At 64.3% G+C, this 19,608-nt stretch overlaps 2 protein-coding genes across 7 annotated transcripts in view; one reads left to right on the top strand and one right to left on the bottom strand.

The window, feature by feature from the left end:
- NAV1 (neuron navigator 1) overlaps positions 1-9,875 on the bottom strand; it is a 73,169-nt gene extending 63,294 nt beyond the window's left edge. For 3 of the 6 annotated variants that reach the window (XM_080367402.1, XM_080367404.1, XM_080367403.1), the window contains exon 1: positions 7,845-9,674. In XM_080367402.1, the coding sequence (XP_080223528.1) occupies positions 7,845-7,915 (71 nt within the window). In that variant the 5' untranslated portion in view covers positions 7,916-9,674. Of the gene's footprint in view, positions 1-7,844; positions 9,675-9,699 lie in introns of those variants that run through there. The other 3 variants (XM_080367408.1, XM_080367405.1, XM_080367407.1) reach the window with 3 other exon arrangements.
- Positions 9,876-10,274: 399 nt separating this feature from the next.
- Positions 10,275-18,041, top strand: RNPEP (arginyl aminopeptidase). Its single transcript, XM_080367451.1, has 11 exons — positions 10,275-10,746; positions 10,848-10,988; positions 12,464-12,612; positions 13,217-13,333; positions 13,456-13,691; positions 14,307-14,420; positions 14,693-14,805; positions 15,737-15,845; positions 16,447-16,671; positions 17,234-17,376; positions 17,802-18,041. The coding sequence occupies exons 1-11, from the start codon at positions 10,369-10,371 to the stop codon at positions 17,964-17,966; spliced, it is 1,890 nt and encodes a 629-aa protein (XP_080223577.1). The 5' UTR covers positions 10,275-10,368; the 3' UTR covers positions 17,967-18,041.
- Positions 18,042-19,608: the final 1,567 nt, after the last annotated feature.

Here is a 19,608-nt window from a genome sequence, read left to right as displayed (position 1 = left end):
AGCCGCTCCTGCACCAAGCAGCCCTCCTACTCATCCCATCATTTTATTAACATGAGCAAACTAAAACCATTCCTGGGAGAGATCTGGCTTATTCTTCTTCAAAACAAATTCTTCATTTGCCTCCGGACTGATTTCTAGACCATCCAAACTCTGTCCCCAAGGACCGGCTCCCCCCTGGCACATGCCCCACGTGCTGTGGTGGCAGGGGACCAGCACGTGCTGTGTCACGCTGGCACCCTGCCACTGCTTTGCCCAGGTAAAGTGGGTTACGGCTTGACCTACATAGACACAGGTGGCTCCTTTGCAATTAGCTCGAAAGGGAAACACTTTCTCCTTTAATGCAACCTGGCCACAAGGCCTCCATATCCACAAAGCAGCTCTTGGGAACCAGCTCCCACTTGCCCGCCGGGTAATGTGAGTGCCAGACATTTGCACCCAATGCTTTAATTTTGCAGCTTCCAGCCAGGTGGGCCTTTGGCCCTGTCCCTTCCCTGGGTACTGGCTTGGGATCACTGGATCCTGTGGTGGTGGAAAGCAGCAAATAGACACAAGGTATTTTAGCACCAGGGGGTATTTTGCAGAAGCCACAGCAGTGCTGTGAGCTGCACAGCGCTACCTGAGTGCCAGGGCTGGGCCTCCCTGAGCAGCCAGAGATGCTTGTCTCCCAGCCAGGGGAAAGATGCTCATCCCAGCTACCTCCAGAACTCAGGTCTGGAGCTGAACACAAGTTTTCCCTGAATTAAAGACTTTTAAGCCCAGAGACAAGGTTGTTTCTGATCCCTCTGTAGATACAGAGACATGGGTGTTCACACTGAAGAAAAATTAAACAGCCTTGGCTGAGCTGTGTCCTTCATCCCAGGACAAACAAAACCCAGCACATCCCTCAAGGCATCTCCTTCAAAGAGGCGTCTGTTATGCTCTGAGGTCAAGCTACTTCCTTGGCCCAGTGTCCAAATGCATCTCACATGCCATTTTAGCAGCCAGAAATGAATACAGGGACCTGGAGCCCCAGTCTCATATCATGTCCTCATTCTGCCTGTAAGGGGTCACTGGAGCATCCCCAGCACCAAAGCAGATCCATTTTGGAGCCATCCATCACCTGAGCAGAGCTGGAAACAGCTGCTCCCCCTGGCTCTTGGCCCTCCTGACCCTGTGCTGGGGCTACACCAAGTGGCTGAAGCCCCTGGCTCCTCTGCAATGCTTTGGAAAGATCCAGCCTCTGGCTCTTCCATGGTATAAAGAGAACAGCTAATGGCTCTGCAAGCATTTTGCTCTGTTTCTGAAGCATTTGGGGGTGGCTTTTATAAACCAGAGTAAACTTGCTTCTCTCTTACCTCTCACAGCTGAGACATTCCTGCTGGGAATGAAACTCCACCCCATGCCCCTGGGATAATTGGTGGCAGGTGGTATTAAACCCTTCAGCCTGTGCTGGTGTCCTGCTGCTGCTCTGTTCCTCAGTTTCCCCACCCTGACACAGCCTCTACTAGGGGTCAGGGAGCTGAAACCAGGCTGATAAATACGAATAGAGGAGGATGGATCCTTTGCTGGATGTACTGGGCTGCAGAGAAGCTCTGTAATTTGGGAGCCATCATTGAGACACTTGCAGGACCAGCAGCATGGGGATGCCAGGGACTGGGGCAGAGCTGGCCGTACCACATGTCCCTGGGGAGATGCTCGGGGGCTGCAAAGCATCCCCTCTTCCTAAGGGTGAGGATGGAGGGGGGCAGCCCAGGGGTGAACCCCAGGGGGTAGACAGCCTGAGGAGCTGAGCCCCTGCCAAGGGACAGATCCTGGGCTGTGACGTGGCTGCCACTCAGAACTGCTGCACGCACCTTGCAGCCCAGCACGGGATCCAGCCCCGAGCTGCCTTTGGGGATGGCTGTGCTCCAGCGCAGCCTCCTCCCTGGCACGCTTGGGAAGGATGACAAAGAAAAGGCTCCTTGTGACACAAGGGACATAAAACTTTCCTAAGAGAAACAGAGGGAGCAGGGGCAGAAAAGAGCCTTCAGAGGAGAACAAGCTGCCAATTCAGCCACCAGCCCCATCCCTCCAGCCCCCACACCCTGGCCAGGACTTGGCCTGTCCGCCAGCTAGTGTCACTGCCTGGGACATTGCCACCGCCTGCACTCTGGGGCCCTGGGCTGGGTGCTTTCCCAGGGAGGTCTCCCTGCTCTGTGCCCCTCCGGAGGGGCAATGCCGGGGTGGCTGGCTCAGTGGGCTGGATGCAGGCAGGGGGGTCTGGGGACGGACAGCAGATGGGCAAGCGGGTGGGAGGGGAGGCCTGGGCAGCTCTGCCCACCCTGCTGGCTGCTTCCCCACGCACCGTGCTGGGTGCTCAGGGAGCTGTGGGAGACAAGCTGTGGGCCAGGGCAGGAGAAGAACAGAACTGCCTGTTGCCAGAGCAGGGGTGCCCAGTGCCGCAACCACCGTGCTAATCTCTGCTTTAGCTACTCCACGGCAATCCCATTAGGCACATTAGGGTTAACCCGCTTTAATAAACCCTGCTCGAGCAAAGTTTAGCTCTCAGCTGGGCGGACTGAAGAAGCCTCTGCCACCAAAAGCCCCACACACGGCATGTGTGACCAAGCTCTGCCCAGGCTGGGCTTTGCTGGCACAAATCCTGCTGCGGGGACCAGGTTGGGTGCTTCGGGGCTGGGACAGACGCCGGGCGCTGCGCAAGGGGCTGCACGAGGGTCTGTGCAAGGAGCCCCGATGCCGAAGGTCTCCCTGGCCACAGCACCTGGGGACCCCCGGCTCCTCACGGCCCCCCCGTGTTCCGCCATCCCGCCCCCGCCTCGCGGGGCCGGCTCGGGCAAAGGTGTCACCTCCGCCGGGCAGGAGCCCCCGAGGAGGCTCATAAGGGCTGGCGGGGCCGGGGCGGGGCGGAGGAGCCAGCCCCGACCCCGGCCCCATCCCGCGGGGGCAGCCGGCGGGCAGCGGGGCAGCGCTGCCCCGCGGCGCTGGGGACGTTCAGGAGGCGCCCGTGCTGGACAGCTCCGCCCCGCGCCCGCGGCGCCGCCCCCCGGCCCGGGCACCCCTGGCCCGGCACCGCCCCCCGCCCGCTGTCACCCCCGGGGTCACCGCCCGGCCCCCCCCGGAGCCGCCACTGCCCCCCGCCCGCTGTCACCCCCGGGGGCACCGCCCGGCCCCTCCCGGAGCCGCCACTGCCCCCCGCCCGCTGTCACCCCCGGGGTCACCGCCCGGCCCCCCCCGGAGCCGCCACTGCCCCCCTCCCGCTGTCACCCCCCCGGGGTCACCCCCGGCCCTGTCACCCCTTCAAGGGCAGGCACCACCCCCCACCCGCTGTCACTCCCCGGGGTCCCCCCCCGGAGCCGCCCCTGCCCCCCGCCCACTGTCACTCCTCCCGCGGGGTCACCCTCCGGCCCTGTCACACACACACACCCCGGGTTACCCCCCAGCCCGGCACCGCCCCCCGCCCGCTGTCACCCCGCGGCCCCTGTCACCCACCCCGGGCGGTGCCCCCTCGGAGCCGGTGCCGCCTTCCCGTACCGGTGCCGCCATCCCCGGCCGGTACCGCCTACGACAGTCCGTGCCCCCAGTGCCGGCAGCGCCACCTTGCCCATGGCCAGGGGGAGCCTGTCCCCTTTGGGTCACCACCACCCGCCTGGGGCCAGCAGAGAGAGTCCCCAGGGACCCACCATAGCCCCTCCGTCCTGCAGCTGCCTGCTGGGGGCAGGTACCATCTGTCTGAAGCCTGGTGCCATCTGTCCCCCCAGAAGTGCTGCCTGCCATCCCCCAGCGTCCCCAGCACCCTTGAGGACCAAGATAGGGCTGCCCCTCCACGAGGTGACGCCCCCCTGAACCTTCTCCCGATGCCCCCACGGCCAAGGTCCACCTGGGAGGAGGCTTTGGGTTGTGCTTGGGGGTCTCCCACTCCACCTGGCCTCCCCGCTCCCCCGTGCCGTCCAGCAAGAAAAGCCATGAAGCTGTCAGCAGCCCTGTGGCCAGCTCGTCCCAGCACACGGCTGGAGCCACCGGACACCACAGAGCCCAGGGCCGCTCCAGCATCCAGCACCACAGCCAAAAAGCAACATCTCCCATTGCACCTCCCGAGGGCTTCAAAACCTCCCCCAAATCTCCCCAGAACCCACGGATCCCACAGCACCATGTCCTGGCCAGAGCAAGCCCTTGGCCAGGGGTCATCCCGCAGCCCAGGTGCAGGCGCTCAGATGGGTGACATTCAGATGAACTTCTGCCCGGGCCAAAACTCTGCGAAGCCAATTGCATCATGTATTTAGCCCCGTGTTCCTGCTGCATCACGGACCTGGCCCTTTGCTCCCGGGACTTTTAAGCAAGAGCAGATGTCGCAGCGTCTGCATTCGCCTCTGCTGCTGCCATGCGGAAACAGCCCCCCTGGTCCTCAACCCTTGAAACCTGGAAGCCCTCGACATGTTTTGGCTTTGCTGACAGGGTGGTGGAGAGAGGCAGCTGCACAGCGGGGCTGCAAAATGCATTAACTCAGCAGATGCTGTCGAGTACGTGTGGGATGGTCGGGGGAGGGGGGGCTGGGCTTGTCTTCCCCCATCCCGGCACATGCACTCCCCCCCCCCCCCCGGCATCCCCAGACCCTCACTGCCTGTCTGCTCCTCCCAGCACTTGGCTCTCCAAGCCCACAGTGGGTTGAGCAGGGCCTTCAGGCTACCCAAAAAAGTATTTTTTCCCCAAAAAAACAGGTTAAGGATTTAGAAAATGCTGCAGGGAGTGTGGGGTGGGTAACACTGGGGACACAGCAAAGAGCTGGCCATAAACATTGCCCAAAGCGGGAGCTTTAACCCCAAGAGCAGAGACAGTGCCTGGGGTGGGGATGTGCCATCACCACATCCCCCCTGCAAAGCAGTCGAGCTCAAGCTGGGGCGTTTTTAGGTGCCCAGTCTGCTTCGGGTGATGAGGTGAGGGAAAGCCTCCAATTCCCAGCTGAATCCCCCTGGTACAGACCATTCCCACCACAAGCAAAACTCCCCGGTCTGGCCTTACCTGGGCAAGTGGGACAAATCTCCCCTCAGCCTGATTATCCCTCATATAATAAATCAATCCGCTGCTCTTGCAGCCAGGACTCTTCCTGGCAACGTTTGCCCCGAAAGCCCCAGACGCCCAGTGGCACCCCAAGGGAGTTTCCCTTGGGACAACCAGGTATTTACAGTGGAAAGCGAACACCACAGGGAGCCCTTAATGGGATGAGTGGATTTTCCAGTGAGCTGCAAATCCTCAGTGGCTGCTGGCAAATACCTCCCTGTTTGGGTCTTGGGGGTTGCAGCAGCCTCTGCTCCAAGCACAAGCAGGCAGGCTGCCCCCCTGCCACCAATGCCAGACTCAGTGACCGGCAGCCCAGGGGAAGCCACATCCCCCTGACGTTTATTGGAACAACGCTAAGTGTGTCCCTGATGCTAACATCCCCAAAGAGCTGAGGACTGCCACTCGGGGACTGGCAATGCCACCCCCCAAGCGCCCCAGAACAGGCAGCACCTCTGGTCCCACCACTCTCTTACACCTGAAAATCAACCTCCTGCCTCCAAGGGATGCGGCTAATGGAGCCACAGTGGGTCCATCACTCCCAGAGGATGCCTGGCTTTCCTGGAGGGGAACCCCAGCACCCCTTGAACAGCCCGAGCATCCCTCAAGCATGCCTGGAGCACCTCTTGAACATCCCGCCTGCCCACAGCGAGTAGTCCATGTGAGGATGGCAGCACTCCTGTCTTCCCTCTCGCCCACCCTGCGGTGTGTGTCCCTTGAGATGGACACCCCCGTGGGGAGCCAAGTCCCCAGGGGCCAGCAGTGGGGGAGGGCACAGAGCCCATTGGAGCAAGGGGCAGGGTACCAGAGGGGGAAGGGGCGAAGGAGAAGCCGTGACTTATCACCCAGCCCTGAGCAGGGGGAGTTTGTGCTGCTGGCGGTGATGCTGCCTGGCCACATCCGCATGGGCCCAGCGGCCATGTCCAGTGGGAGCTGAGGATGAGGATGGGGGGATGAGCACAACCCAGTTCCTCCAGCTCCCCACTCCGCTCCTCCGTGAGAGTGGGGGAACCCAGGGAATCCAGGCAAATACTGGGAGGCTTTAACTCGGGCGCTGGCTCCCACCCAAACCTGTTCCCTGCAGCACAGCTGAGACCTCCGGAGCCCAGTTCCCACATCCTGGCAGTGAGAGGGTGCCAGGATGCCAAGTCCCTAAGCCAGAAGTGGCTTCACCCCAGCTGCTGCCCCTCCCATCCCCACCAGCACTCTGGGACAGAGCAAAGCTCCAAACCTGCTCTGCGCCACTCAGCCAGGACCTCTCCCCCTGGATAATGAAAATCCTGCTTTCTCCAATTATTGTCACTTCCAGTGGCAGTGGGTGCCAAGTACTGAGGGCTCCTCCAGCCCTCCCCCCCCCCCCCCCCTCCTCTGAACACCTTTTAATCCAGGCAGTTAATCCAGCAGCTGTGCCCAATGACCATAACACCACGCAGACCCTGCAGCACGGCCAGGCAAAGCTTGTTAGAGCTCACTTGTTAACGAGCAGGGCTGGGGTAGAGGCAAATGCAAAAATGCTGGAGCCAGCTGGGACCAGTTGCTGGTTGATCTGTCACCTGGAAGGGTTTGAGGAGGACCCACAGGTGCTGGCAGTTTGCCACTTTCCTGCAGCCCGTGCCTCAGTTTCCCCATGTGCTCCCATCGTCCTTGTCACCACCTGCAGCCACTGACTGACAGGTCCCAGCTCCCCAGAGTGTTGCTGAGGCTGGCACTGCTCTGGGCTTGGCTACGGCCTGGGGACTGACCCTGCCCAGCAGGGACAGGCTGGTGACAGGAGCTGGGGTTTCCCTGGGGACACACCAGTGGCAGGCAGAGCCAGCATGGTCCCAGCTGCCCCATCCCTGGGGACCCATCCCTGGCACTGCCTGGTCTCCCCCCTGCACCGGGTACAAAGGGCTGCAGGAGGACAGGGGGTGCTGTCCCCAGCTGCCACCCAAGGGACACCCCAGCCAGGTGACAGGGGACTGTCACCCATTTGCCAGCAGCATGGTGAAGGGGGGTCACCACGGTGGTGGGAACGGATGCTGAGTGCTCCCATCCCAGGCTGGTGTCCCCATCCCATGTTGGTGTCCCCTGGTCACTTAGCTGGTGCTGGAGCGTGTGAGACCTCCCAGGGGAGGGAGCGCAGGTGAGGGGACACCCCGTGGGTCAGCGAGCAAGAGTGGTTCTGCGAGGGACACAGGCATGGCGAGGCACCCTCCTCCCCACAGCACCAGCTCCAGCTCTCCCAGCTCCACACGGATCCTGGTCCAGCCGGGAAGAAGGGACGTGGCTGGTGGGTGGCTCAGCCCAGGGGTCCTGCAGCTGGGCTGGGGCCCGGGGGCTGCAGCAGCCCCAGCGGGGACAGGGGCCCCACCAGCCCCCGGCTGAGCGGCTGCCCCCCAAGCAGCAGCCCGGGGGGGCCGCCTGCCCCCCCGTACCCCTGCCCCCCCCCGGCCCCGCTCCCGGCCGCAGCAGGAAACACCTTTTTCCTGTCCGTGGGGCTGCAGCGGGCCGGGGAGGGGCAGGAAAACACCTCGTGTCTCGCGGGTTATTTATAACCTGCCGCCAGCGAGGCTGGTCTGATCGCCCCCCAGAACCCCTGCCTGCACCCCGAGCCCTGCCCCAGCCCCTGCCAGCCCCAGCCCTGTCCCCATCCCCATCCCCCTCCCCACACACCAAGACTCAGCCTGGAGATCCCCTCGGCAGAAGCGGGCAGCCTAAATCCTGCCTCAGGGACCAAATTCTGCCCCAGGGACGTCCTTCCCCTCCCAGCAAACACCAGGGCTCACCCAGCCCCACACTCCCCATCCCACCACATTTCCCCCGGTTCAGACCTGCCCTGGCCCCCCAGGAGCCAGTTCCGTGCCCAGGACACGTGGTGGGGCTGGATCCAGCCCATGCCCATGGCCCAGGAGCATTTTGCCCCATCTGGTCCCGGGAAGCCACCGTGGGGGGAGCTGAGGCGCAGGGCTGGCAGGGCGAGGAGGGCACTGAGGTGGCGCAGGCTGTGAGCTGGATGAGGCCAGGGCCATGGGGAGTGGACGGGCCATGTGCAGGCAGCTCCTGCCCACCAGAGAGGCCGCGGGCAGCCCTGCACCCCCCCAGCACCGCATGGGCAGCTACTCAGCGCCTGAGAAATGACTCAGCCAGGATCCGGCCAGGCCAGCCGGGATTTCCTGACTCAGCTTCCCTGGCTGCAAAACTGGGGGGGTCTAACCCCACCTTGCAACAACACAGACACCAACACATCCTGTCACGGGGTGCAGGGGGCTCCCCCCATCCCTGTGACCCCCCTGGGAGCACCTGGACATTTGCTGGCACCAGGAATGACTGCACGAGCAGTTACGGCAAAGCCCTGGGGAGCAGAGGCAGCACCCCAGCGACTGTGGGCAAACCCTGCTGGCATGGGGGACACGTGCTCACCGCTGTGGGCCAGCCGTGGCACCAGCAGGACCACCGTGGCACTGGCAGCCCGGCACACCCAGGCTCTCTGGCTTTCCTCCCAGTTGTTTTTTTCCTAGGTGAAACCCAGGGAAACAGAAGCCCCGGCACATGCACACTGCAGGTCTTCACTGCTGCCCTCGCACGAGGTGATGGCACGTTAATGTCCCGTGGGGGACACAGCCCGTGCTGAAGTCACCTCTAAGATTTCCCCTTGTGCCATCCCAGTTTGGCTGCAGAGCCGAGCAAAGCCGGGCTGTGACACCACCGGCTCCACGGGAGCCATCCCACACGGGGCCTGCGGATGTTCTTCGGGGTGGCCGAGCATCTCCGGGGTGGCCGAGCACCCAGCAGGGAGAAGCCATCGGGCTCCAAAGCCCCTTCACTACTGGTGAAACCAGCACTTCAGAAAAGCCCAAGTCTCCACTGCCCTCCTTGCTGACCCCGCGCCAGCATGGGGACATGGAACATCTGGAGCTGCATGGCCCTGGGCACCATCCAGGGAGCACCTTCCCGTACCCGAAATGAGGGCAGACACCACAAGCTGCTGGCACCAACCCGTGCTGCCTGCAGAGAGGAGATGTGGGGCAGCAGCACAGGCCAGCTCTCCGGAGAGCCGCCACCCCTTCGGGCAGCCCCCCTGCCTCAGTTTCCCCCATCGCCCTTCGCTGGCGCTGCGGTCCTTGCCGCGGCCGGTTCGGGGAGCGAAGGCAGCAGCAGGCGGCACCGGCCCCGGCCCCAGCACCGCAGCGGCTCCCCACAGACCCCCTCTGCCGGGGCCGGGACCGGGGGTGTCTGGGGGACGTGAGGGGCTCTGGGACACGGGAACTGGCCGGGCCAGGCTGCTCTTGGGGCTGCCCGTGCTGGGGCTCCCACTGCTGAAACGGGGCCCCGGTGGAGAGGTGGGGACATTGGGGGGCACAGGGGAGGGGACGCGGGGGGCTGCCGCCAGTGTCAGGCAGTGACAGCCCCCAGAGCCGCTGCCTGTCACCCCAGTCCCCGCCAGGGCATCCCCCGTGTCACTGCTGGTCCCCTCAGGGTGACCCCATCACCTCGGTCCCCACGGGGGTGCCCCCCATCATCTGCCGTCCCCAGCAGGTTGCCCCCGTGTCTCCCCGGTCCCCACCGGGGTGCCCTCCATCACCCCATGTCCCCGGCGGGGTGCCCCCCGTGTCTCCCCGTTCCCCCTCGGGGCGTCCCCCCCGACGTGCCCCCGGGGCAGAGCCAGGCGGCCGGCGCGGCACTCACCGCTCGCTGCGCCCCGTCCCGTCCCGTCCCGCCCCGCCGCGGGCAGCGCCCGGTGCCGCCGCCGGTGTCAGCCCGGCAGAGCGGCCGCGGGACCCCGCGCAGGGCCGGGCCGCCCCGGGGAGGAGTCGCGCAGGCCCCTGCCCGGCCCCGCCGCCCGGGGGTGCCCGCCCCTGCCCCCCGCTCCCCGCGGGCCGGCCCCGCCCGCCTTCAGCCCCCCCGCTGCCGCCCCGGCGCGGCGCCCGGAGACGGGGGCGAAGCCGGAGCCGAGGGCGCCCCGGAGCCCCCGGACCCCCCCGGCCCGTGGATTCCTCCGACGGATCCCTCTCCGTGGACCCCCATCACGGATCTCTCTCCGGACCCCTTATAGACCCACCCGCGGATCCCCTCCCTATGGATCTCGGCGTGGACCCTCCCAGGGACCCCCCCGGGCTTCCCCAGGGACCCCCCCGCCCCAGGGATCCCGCCCCGGGGCCCGCCCGCCACCGCCCCTCGCCCCGCCCTGTCCCTGTCCCTGTGCCCGGTCCCGGCCCCGGCCCCGGCCTGCCCCTTCCGGCACAGCGCGGCCCGGCCTGGCCCGGCGCGGAACGGCCCGGCGCGGCTCAGCCCGGCGCAGCTCAGCCCGGCACCGCTCGGCCCGGCGCAGCCCAGCTCGGCCCGGCTCGGCCCGGCATGGCGGCGGACGCGGGCTCGGCCAGCAGCGCGGCGCTCTGGGCGCTGCGGCACCTGCACCTGGACCTGCACGTGGCCTTCGGGGCGGGGGGCGCGGGGCGGCTGCGGGGGGCGGCGCGGCTGGAGCTGGAGCCGCGGGCCGGGGGCGCGGGGCCGGGGCCGCTGCGGCTGGACGCGCACCCCAGCTTGGCCGTGCGCCGCGCCGTGCTCCTGCCGCCCCCCGGCGCCCCCCCGGGCCGCGGCCCGCAGCCGGTGCCGGTGGAGAGCCGCCCCTTCGCCAGCTACGGCAGCGCCCTGCACGTCGCCCTGCCGAGCGCCCCCCCCGCCGGGCAGCGCGTCGCCCTCGAGATCGAATACGAGGCGGGCGGGGGGCCCGGGGTGAGCGAGGCGGGGGGTCGCACCCACCCTCCCCCGGGAGGAGCCCCCTCGCGGCTCCGCCAGGCGCGGGGGGCGGCCGCCTGACCGCCCCCCCCCCGCAGGTGTGCTGGCTGGCCCCCGAGCAGACGGCGGGCAGGCGGAAGCCCTTCATGTACACGCAGGGCCAGGCCGTCCTCAACAGGTCCTTCTTCCCCGGCTTCGACACCCCCGCCGTCAAATGCACCTACTCGGCCACCGTGAAGGTAAGCGGTGCCCCCGGCCCCCCGCGCCCAGCGGCAGCGAAACCCACCGGGTCCCTCCCAGGGTGTCCCAAAACATTGGGCATCGCGGCAGTGATGCCACCCGGGCCCACGACACCAGCGCGTCGGAGGCGATCCTCGTCATGCTCACCTCAAATCCTCCACCACGGGCCCCCGGCAGCGAAGGCACCCAGAAATAATTCATTTGTGCTCCTGTTTGTACGTTCGCCCCCAGACGGGTGCCAGCAGCCCGCCACGGTGGCCCTGGCTGCTCCCCAGCCCCACGCTGGCTTGTGAGCCCGGAGCACGTGCCGGCACCGCTGAAGGCTCTTCTCTCCCAGTGGGAGGTGGCCGAAATACTCGGTGCTTGCGGCCAAAATACTGGCTAACTGTCGGGATCAGCGCATCGTGTGAACCCCCCCGCTCTGCTCCTGCTGCTGCGTTTCTCTGAGTAATTCCTCCAGTTACCGGAGAAAACCCCGGGTTTGCCCTGTGGCGGCTGAGGGCAGCGAGATGCTCTTGGTGTGTGTATCAGCAGGAGGGCAACTGGGACGAGCTGAGTCTGGGGGGACACAGCCGGTGGGTGTGGGTGACACTGGGCTGTGCTGGGTCCTGGTGGTGGTGCCGGGGCTGATGAGCTTCCAGGATGGAAGAAACAGCCGCTGGTCCCCAGATTTTGTACAGAAACGGGATAAATAATCTAGATTCCCTCTTGCGTGTGTGCAGGCAGGCATGCGGCGGCACCGGCACTGGGCTGCCCCAGCGTGCTGGCTGGCCACGGGCGAGGGAAGCTGCATATCGCTGTGACACCAAGCCAGTGCCGATGGCACGTAGTGGCATCAGCGGGTGAGGCCGGAATGTATCTGTTTATTTTGCCTCTTGCTCCGACTTCCACCCTTCAAAGTTTCGGCACAGTGCCCTCGCCAAAGGGCGAGCACGGGGCTCGGCTGTTGTACAGCCCCGGAGTGATGCTCTGTGCCAAGAGACCCGTCCTCCCCACGGCACCGCAGGGGCTTGCCCCGTGTTCGGGAGAGGAGAGACTGGATCAGCCTCCCAGGGCTTGGCCCCGGCCACTGGGTCGGCTGCAGGTTCTACTTTGGATTGAGAATGGGAAAAACAAGTTGTGTAAGAAACGGGAGGAGAGCCAGCGTCTGAAGGGCCTGTGTCCTCTGCCCTTCCAGCACCTGTGACTCCAGCCTTTATCTCGCGCGCAGCTCCGGCTGTCCCGGTGTGGCACCCAGCTGATGTCTGAGCCCAAGTGCTGAGTGACGCTGTCACAGGGATGTGGCTGTGACCCCGAGCTGGAGCTTGGGGCATTACTGCTCTGCGCCCCAAAACCTGCAGTGCCCATGGACCTGGCCACCTTCAGCGCGCTGGGACTTGTTCACCATCAGACATTGCGGCGTCCCTGGCCGGGTTAACTGATGTCCCGCTCCATACGGTGTGGGTCTAACAGATGTTTTTATCTATGTGTCCAGGTCCCCGAGGGTTTCACGGCTGTGATGAGTGCCACAAGCTGGGAGAAGCAGGAGGATAACACCTTCGTCTTCAAGATGTCCCATCCGATCCCCTCCTACCTGATCGCTCTGGCTGTCGGGGACATCGTGTCTGCTGAAGTTGGCCCAAGGTAAGTGGCTCTGGAGGAGACCTGAGCGTTAAGGCCTGGCTGTGGGAGCCACACGGTGAAGTTCCGGTGCTGTGCGGCCCTGTGACAGCTACCTGCTGCCTCTCCCTGCTCCGCGGTCTCTGGAGAGCAGGCAGTGCAGGGATGCTGCCATAGGCGTGACCTGGCCGGTCCTGTGCCTGCTGCGCGCGTGGCGCTGCTCGTCAGGCTGCGGGCCCCGCGGGGTGGGGGCTCTCGCTCTTGAGAGAGGAGCAGCCTCCATGCTAGGTCCCCTCGCCTTCGAGGGTGTCCCTGGCTCTGCTCGTTTTACCCCCGTGCACGTGAATGAAAGCAGCGGGTCCCCATTCATGGAGGGTCCCGCGTCCCTTCCCAAGGCCGCTGGTGTGCTTGGGCTCCCAGCTGTCACAGCAGCCATATAAAAGCCCTTTGACATTTGGACAAGGGAAGAAATTACAGCAGTTTGCACTGTCAGCCTCACCAGCTTCCTTTATCAGCAGGCTTTTATTTTGCTGTGTGTGCAGTATAAACGTGTGCAGGTTTTGTCTGGTGGAGCAATAGGGTGAAAGTCTGCTCGCGGTTAAAAGTTCCTCTTTTGCCACTCGGCCAGGAGCCGTGTCTGGGCCGAGCCCTGCCTGATCGAGGCTGCGAAGACGGAGTACAATGGGGTGATTGAGGAGTTCCTGGCAGTTGGGGAGAAGCTCTTTGGGCCTTATGTGTGGGGCAGGTATGGCCTCCTGGCCCTGGCGGACCTGGTTCTCCAGGGCTGGGGAGGGAGCCCCCCCCCGTCCCCAGTCGCATCCGGGGCAGGAGGTGGCTCTGACCCAAGTGTCTGCGCTTCCCCGGCAGGTACGACGTGCTGTTCATGCCGCCCTCCTTCCCCTTCGGCGGGATGGAGAATCCCTGCCTCACCTTTGTGACACCCTGCCTGCTGGCCGGGGACCGCTCCTTGGCGGACGTCATCATCCACGAGATCTCCCACAGCTGGTTTGGCAACTTGGTCACCAACGCCACCTGGGGCGAGTTTTGGCTCAATGAGGGCTTCACCATGTACGCCCAGCGGCGCATTTCCACCGAGGTCTACGGTGCGTGGCCTTGCCTGGCTGCGGGTTGCCGAGTCCCCGCGTGCAGCCGTGCTGTCGCAGCGGGACCCGCATGGGTCCGGGCTCCACGTGCTGCAGCTCAGCGCGTCCCTCCGCGCGCTGCTTGCAGGGACGGAGCCTGTGCTGCACCTTGGAAGAGGGGAAGAGCAGCAGCCTGCGACACCCCAGGGGTTGGTGTCAGCAGCAGCCCCCCTGTGCTCTGACGTGGAAGGGGCCCCTGCAGCCCTGCCAGGGCCGTGGGCGCTGCGATCCTGCCCACCCTCACCCTCACCGTCCTCTTGCTCCCGCAGCTCCCTGGTGGAGCTGATACCAGCTGCCCTGAGCTCCCCCTGGACACGCAGGTGCATCCAGCAGCTCCGGCACTCCCGGCATCGGTTCCTCTCGTCAGATAAACTTAAATGGCCCTAAAAACCTCCTGCTGAGAGCTGGGTTGTCGTGCCTCTTTGCACTTCTACCACCCCAATGCCTTGGTTATCGGTTTTCTCCTCTCCCAGCTCATACACTAATGCTGTTTCCCTCCTGCAGCGCATCAGTGTGCCCGAGGCGTGCAGGGGTCTGCTGGGGGTCTCTGAATGCCTCCTGGTTGTCTCTGCCCAGGTCTGGCGTACACCTGCCTGGAGGCTGCGACGGGAAGGGCCCTCCTGCGCCAGCACATGGACAGCACCGGGGAGGACCATCCGCTCAACAAGCTGCGGGTGGTCATCGAGCCAGGTCCGTGGGGTGTCCCTGTCCTCCCGCAGCCGGCTGGGGGGGAGCAGGGGGGGGGGTGAGGTGTGGTGCTGGGGGGAGGAAGCCCTGCCACTGAGGTGTTTCATGGCTTGCAATAAAACTGGCACTGGTGGTGGGACCCGAGCGAGGCGATGGCTCCAGGAGGGATGCGACAGGCTTGCAGCTGGCACAGAAAGCGGAAATCTGGGCACACATGGGAGCTGGTTTGTTTTGCAGATGCACAGCCAATTCCTGAGGGTTTTCCCTTTTTCTAGGTGTCAATCCAGATGACACGTACAACGAAACGCCCTATGAGAAGGGGTACTGCTTCGTGAGCTACTTGGCCCATCTCGTGGGGGACCAGAGCAAGTTTGACGCCTTCCTCCAGGTTGGTGCGAGGAGCTGTGGGGTGCAGGTGCCTGCGGTGGGAGGCTGGAGCGCAGGGACCCTGGGAAGGACGGGCTGAGCAGGGTGGCTCAGGAGAGGAAGAGATGGGAAATAGGTTCCTGGGGGGAATGAGATGAGGGCAGTGTCATGGTTTAACCCCAGCTGGTAACTGAGTACGGTGCAGCTGCTTGTCACCCCCCTACCCCGAGGGAGGGGGAGGAGAATCAGGAAGGAATGTAAAACTCAAGGATTGAGATAAGAACAATTTAATAGTTGTAATAAAATAAACCCAATACCACTACTACTAATAATAACACATATATAATAATAATTATAGTAGTTAAACCATTATAATGAAAAGGAGGGAAAAGGGGAGAGGAACAAAATCTGAAGAGAAGGGAGAACAGAAACAAAGTGATGCACAGTACAGTTGCTCACCCTCTGCTGACCGATGGCCAGTGATCTGCTGGCCCCGGCCAACTCCCTCCAGTTCATAGGCCCAGCGTGATGTCCTGGGGTATGGAACATCCCTCTGGCTAGTTCGGGGCAGCTGTCCTGGCTGTGGCCCCTCTCAGTTTCTTCTGCCCCACCAGCCTTCCTGCTGGCAGGGCCTGAGAAATGGAAAAGTCTCTGAGTGAATATAAAGATTACTTAGCAACAACTGAAATCAGTGAGTTACCAACGTTGCTCTCACACCAACCCCAAAACACGGCACTGCACTGGATACCGAAGAGAATTTGCTGTATCCCAGCTGAAAGCAGGACACAGAGCTCGGCCAGCGCTGGCAGCAGGCGGTGGCAGCACTCAGAGGTGTCCAGGGGATGCAGGGGGCTGGGGGGGGCTCAGCAGCATCCTGTGAGATGGAGCATGGGGAGGGCCGGGCAGCACTGCCGGGGTGGGCACGTGTCAACACGCCCTGGCCGTCCCTGCAGGCCTATGTGAACCGGTTCAAGTTCCAGAGCATCACATCCGATGATGCCCTGGGTTTCTTCCTGGAGTATTTCCCGGAGCTGAAGGAGAAAGGCGTGGACTCCATCCCAGGTCAGCGCGGCGCCTTCCCGGCCAGGGCACAGGGTGTCGCTTTGCAAACCAGACGCCCATGGGCACCGGTGCTGTCCCCTGCAGACCCTGCGCCTGCTGGTTTGTGCATTTTCCTGGAGACGCTGCCAGCACCGCTCGCCTCGGCTACAGCAGCAGGGGCTCAGCACCGGCTGGCCCAGCATCAGGCACTAACCTGGGCTTGGGTGCTCACCTGCTCAGACTGATGATTTTTTCCCCTGCACAAATCCAGCCCATGCTTTGCGCTCGGGTGCCGTTTCCCAGCGAGTCTCTGATGTTTGCCGGCGGAACCGCTGGCGAGTGCTGGGATCAGGCTGAGCCTGCGCCCCAGGCTTGGTGCCGCCTGGCTGCGGAGATCCAGGCTTGGCAGGAGCTTTCCGTGCTGGTGGCAGGGCTGTTGCTGCACAAGCACACACTGAGCCCAGCGTGGCTCAACGGCCTTACCCCATTAGTCTCTGCTTGTCACCATCCCCAAGCTGGGGCGCTGGGGACACCCTCGGAGGAGGCGGTGGGATGTATGGGCAGCAGCACCTGGTGGGTTCAGAAAACCAGTCCCAGCTCTTCCCCCCTTTCCTTGCCGCAGGCTTCGAGTTTGACCGCTGGCTGAACACGCCAGGCTGGCCGCCCTACCTGCCCGACCTCTCGCCGGGGGAGCAGCTGATGAAGCCGGCGGACGAGCTGGCAGAGCTTTGGGCTGCTGATGGCTTGGACATGGAGGCGATCGAAGCTGTGGACATCATGGCCTGGAGGACATACCAGCTGGTCTACTTCTTGGATCAGGTCCTGCAGAAATCCCCCCTGCCAGAAGGTGAGGGCCAGGATGCCCGGGGCCCTGGTGCCTGCAGGAGGTGCAGGGTGATGTGTCCAGGTCCAGCCCACTGCCTGGGGATGTGAGGGCATGTTGGTGGGACACACGGGTGCGTGGCCATCAGCCCACCTCCACCACAGTGCAGCAGTGGGGATCCTGGTGTATTGGAAGCCTTGATCAGTGCAGCAGGGGGAAGTGTGTCCCCAGGCGCATGGGGACATGTGCAGTGGCAGGAAGGAGCCCTACTGTCCCCAGGCTGGCTCATCCGGGTTGTCACCTCCCCGTGTCACCTCCTCATTCCTTGCACTCTGCTGAGGGACCTGCCCACCCTTCGTGCTGGCGGCCTGAGCTGGGCACAAGGTTCTGGGGGGCTGCCTGGCCCCAGGCGCGCCCAGAGCTGGGGGTGCTGGCAGGGTCGGGGGACGCAGGTCTGGCTGGAGGAGGGCAGGATCCCCGAGGAGCTGCAGCGCAGTCAGGAGGAGCTGGCAGGGTCCCCCCAGCGCAGGGGCTGGGAGCTGGAGGTTGAGCCCCCTGGGGGATGGTGACCATCCCCATCTTGCAGGCAACGTGGAACGGCTGAGCGCAACGTACCCAAAGATCTCCAAGGCCCAGAACGCCGAGCTGCGGCTCCGCTGGTGCCAGATCGTTCTCAAGAACAACCTGGAGGCCGAGTACAGCAAGGTCAAGGACTTCCTCCACAGCCAGGTTGGTTCGGGATGGGTACGGGGCACAGGACCTCCTGTGCCGGAGGGCTGGGGGCTGGTTCTTCTCTTGGTAGCCCCACCGAGCGGTCTGGGTTGGACGGGACCTTAAAGACCAGCCCGTTCCCACCCCCCGCCCTGGGCAGGGACACCCAGGACAGGGCCGGCTCTCCGGGCTGTGAGCACTTGTGGCCAGTTTGTCACCCACCAGTGTCACCAAGCCCTCCCCCCCCCAGCCTGTGCTGACAGTGGGGACTTCAGGAGCTTCTCAGGGCCCCCTCCTCCTCCAGGGTCACGGGCTCCCCTCTCCCAGTGCCGGGGGCTGCCCATGGTGGCATTGCTCACCCTGTCCCCCAGCAGGGGGATGCTGGAGGTGCTGTGCCTGGGGCTGGGGGGCGGCTGGGTGTAACCCCCCGACCATCACTGCAGGGCAAGCAGAAGTACACCCTGCCCCTCTACCGCGCCATGTGGGGCGGCTCGGAGGCGGCGCGGGCCCTGGCCATGGAGACCTTCTCCGCTACGGCCCCGCAGCTCCACGTCAACGTCCAGAACTACGTCAGGAAGGTCCTGGGGCTGGGGGGGGCAGAGGCTTAGCACAGCCAGGGCTCCCCCGGCCGGGCTGCGCTCCCTCGCTGCACACCTCATTAAACATGGGGAATTTTTAATGTCTCTTGTTGTGCTTTTCCCATTCCCGGCGACCCACGGGCAGCCTTAGCGTGACTCCCTGCTCCCGCCGCCCGGGAACGGGAACGGGGCTGGGGCGGGAGGGGACCTCGCCGGTCCCCCCAGGCGAAGGGGCCTGGCGCTGGGCCCACCCACGGCCCCAACCCGCACCCATCCTGCCCGGCTCCTGCCACACTGTCACAGGTCCCACGCAGCCTCAGCACCCCTGGGTGCTGCGGGAGGCAGAGGATAAGTTGGGGAGCGCAGCTCTTCCCTCTTCACACGGCGACACGTCTGCCCCCGTCGCGCTGGGGCTCACTCTGGGGTGGGGGACGCGGGGGGTGACGGTGCCACACGCTTACCTCCCCCGCAGCATAAACCCCAGTGGGGACAGTGGTGCGAGTAAAGCACGACTCCAGCGCTCTGAAGAGCCAGCACGGCCTACTGCGGCAGAGGCTGCAGGACAAAGCCGGACAGCCACACTGTCACTTCTCCGCACCGAACGCAGCCGTACGAGCACACGCCCCGAAATTCCTGCACAAAACTGCCCCCGGGCTGCACGAACACCAGTAACCCCGGGGACCTGCTGCCGGGGCCGCCGAGGCGTGATGAGCGCGCCCGTCCCCCGACCCCTTCGGACACCCGGGCTGGCGGCGCCCGGTGCCCACCTGCCCCCACAGGACGGTCGGCCCGTTTCCCCCAGCAGCCCCGGCGCTTCTCCCGAGACGCAGCCCGGCCCCGCAGGGCCGAGCTGTGGGGGGACCGGCTGCCGCGCTCCCGGCTGCGGGGGGCACAGCTCTGGCCACAGGCACCGGGCGGGTCCCCAGCTGCCCTCGGAGCAGCGCACGATCCCAGCACCCTGCACAACAGCGGCCCAGAGGCAAATCACAACGATGACGTAACGGTGCCACGGCCCGCGGGTTTTTCAGACGATAAATCCCACGGATGCAGCTGACTGAGCACCCCGGTCACTAGAGCCACGACTACGCCAAAACCACCTCCTAAGTGAAGATGCCCGCAGTGCCCCGGCTCGGGGGGTGCAGAGGCTGCGCATTTCCTCCCAGATGGGCTCAGGACTAAGATCCAAACCCCGAACAGTTTGAGAAAACAGACCCAAAGGATTATGGCATGGGTGGAATCAGCGCGTTGTTCCTTACTGAGGGAACAAGGCTGCACGTCTGGGAAATGGGTGGGTGTCCTCTAGTGGAGTCAGCGTGGCTGAAAATAACTTGCAGTATTCTCACAAGTTGTAGTGTACAACCTTTCTCCATTTGCAGATGATCTGTGTTCCCAGGGGACATGCAGGCTGATAACCCCTGATAAGAGACTTCATTACCTATGAGGCATCTGGAAATAATCCCTCCACGTGAAAATGAGCCCTTGGCTCTCAGATGCATCTGCCACCTCTGGTCTGACTCACCTGAGCAAGCCATCAGCTGGCAGACAGATCAGTGGTCCCTAAAGCACTTTGCTTGGATCAACTGACACGGCACATTCTCCACTGCACAGAGACTGCAGCTCACCAACGCAGGCACGGGCATGTCACGGTACAGGGTGCTGAACAGGAGCTCAC

The sequence above is a fragment of the Falco punctatus genome (assembly GCF_963210335.1).
Source record: "Falco punctatus genome assembly, chromosome: 17".
Lineage (NCBI taxonomy): Eukaryota > Metazoa > Chordata > Aves > Falconiformes > Falconidae > Falco > Falco punctatus.
The sequence above is the reverse complement of the archived record's forward strand: the minus strand, read 5'-3'. Positions and strand labels throughout refer to the sequence as shown.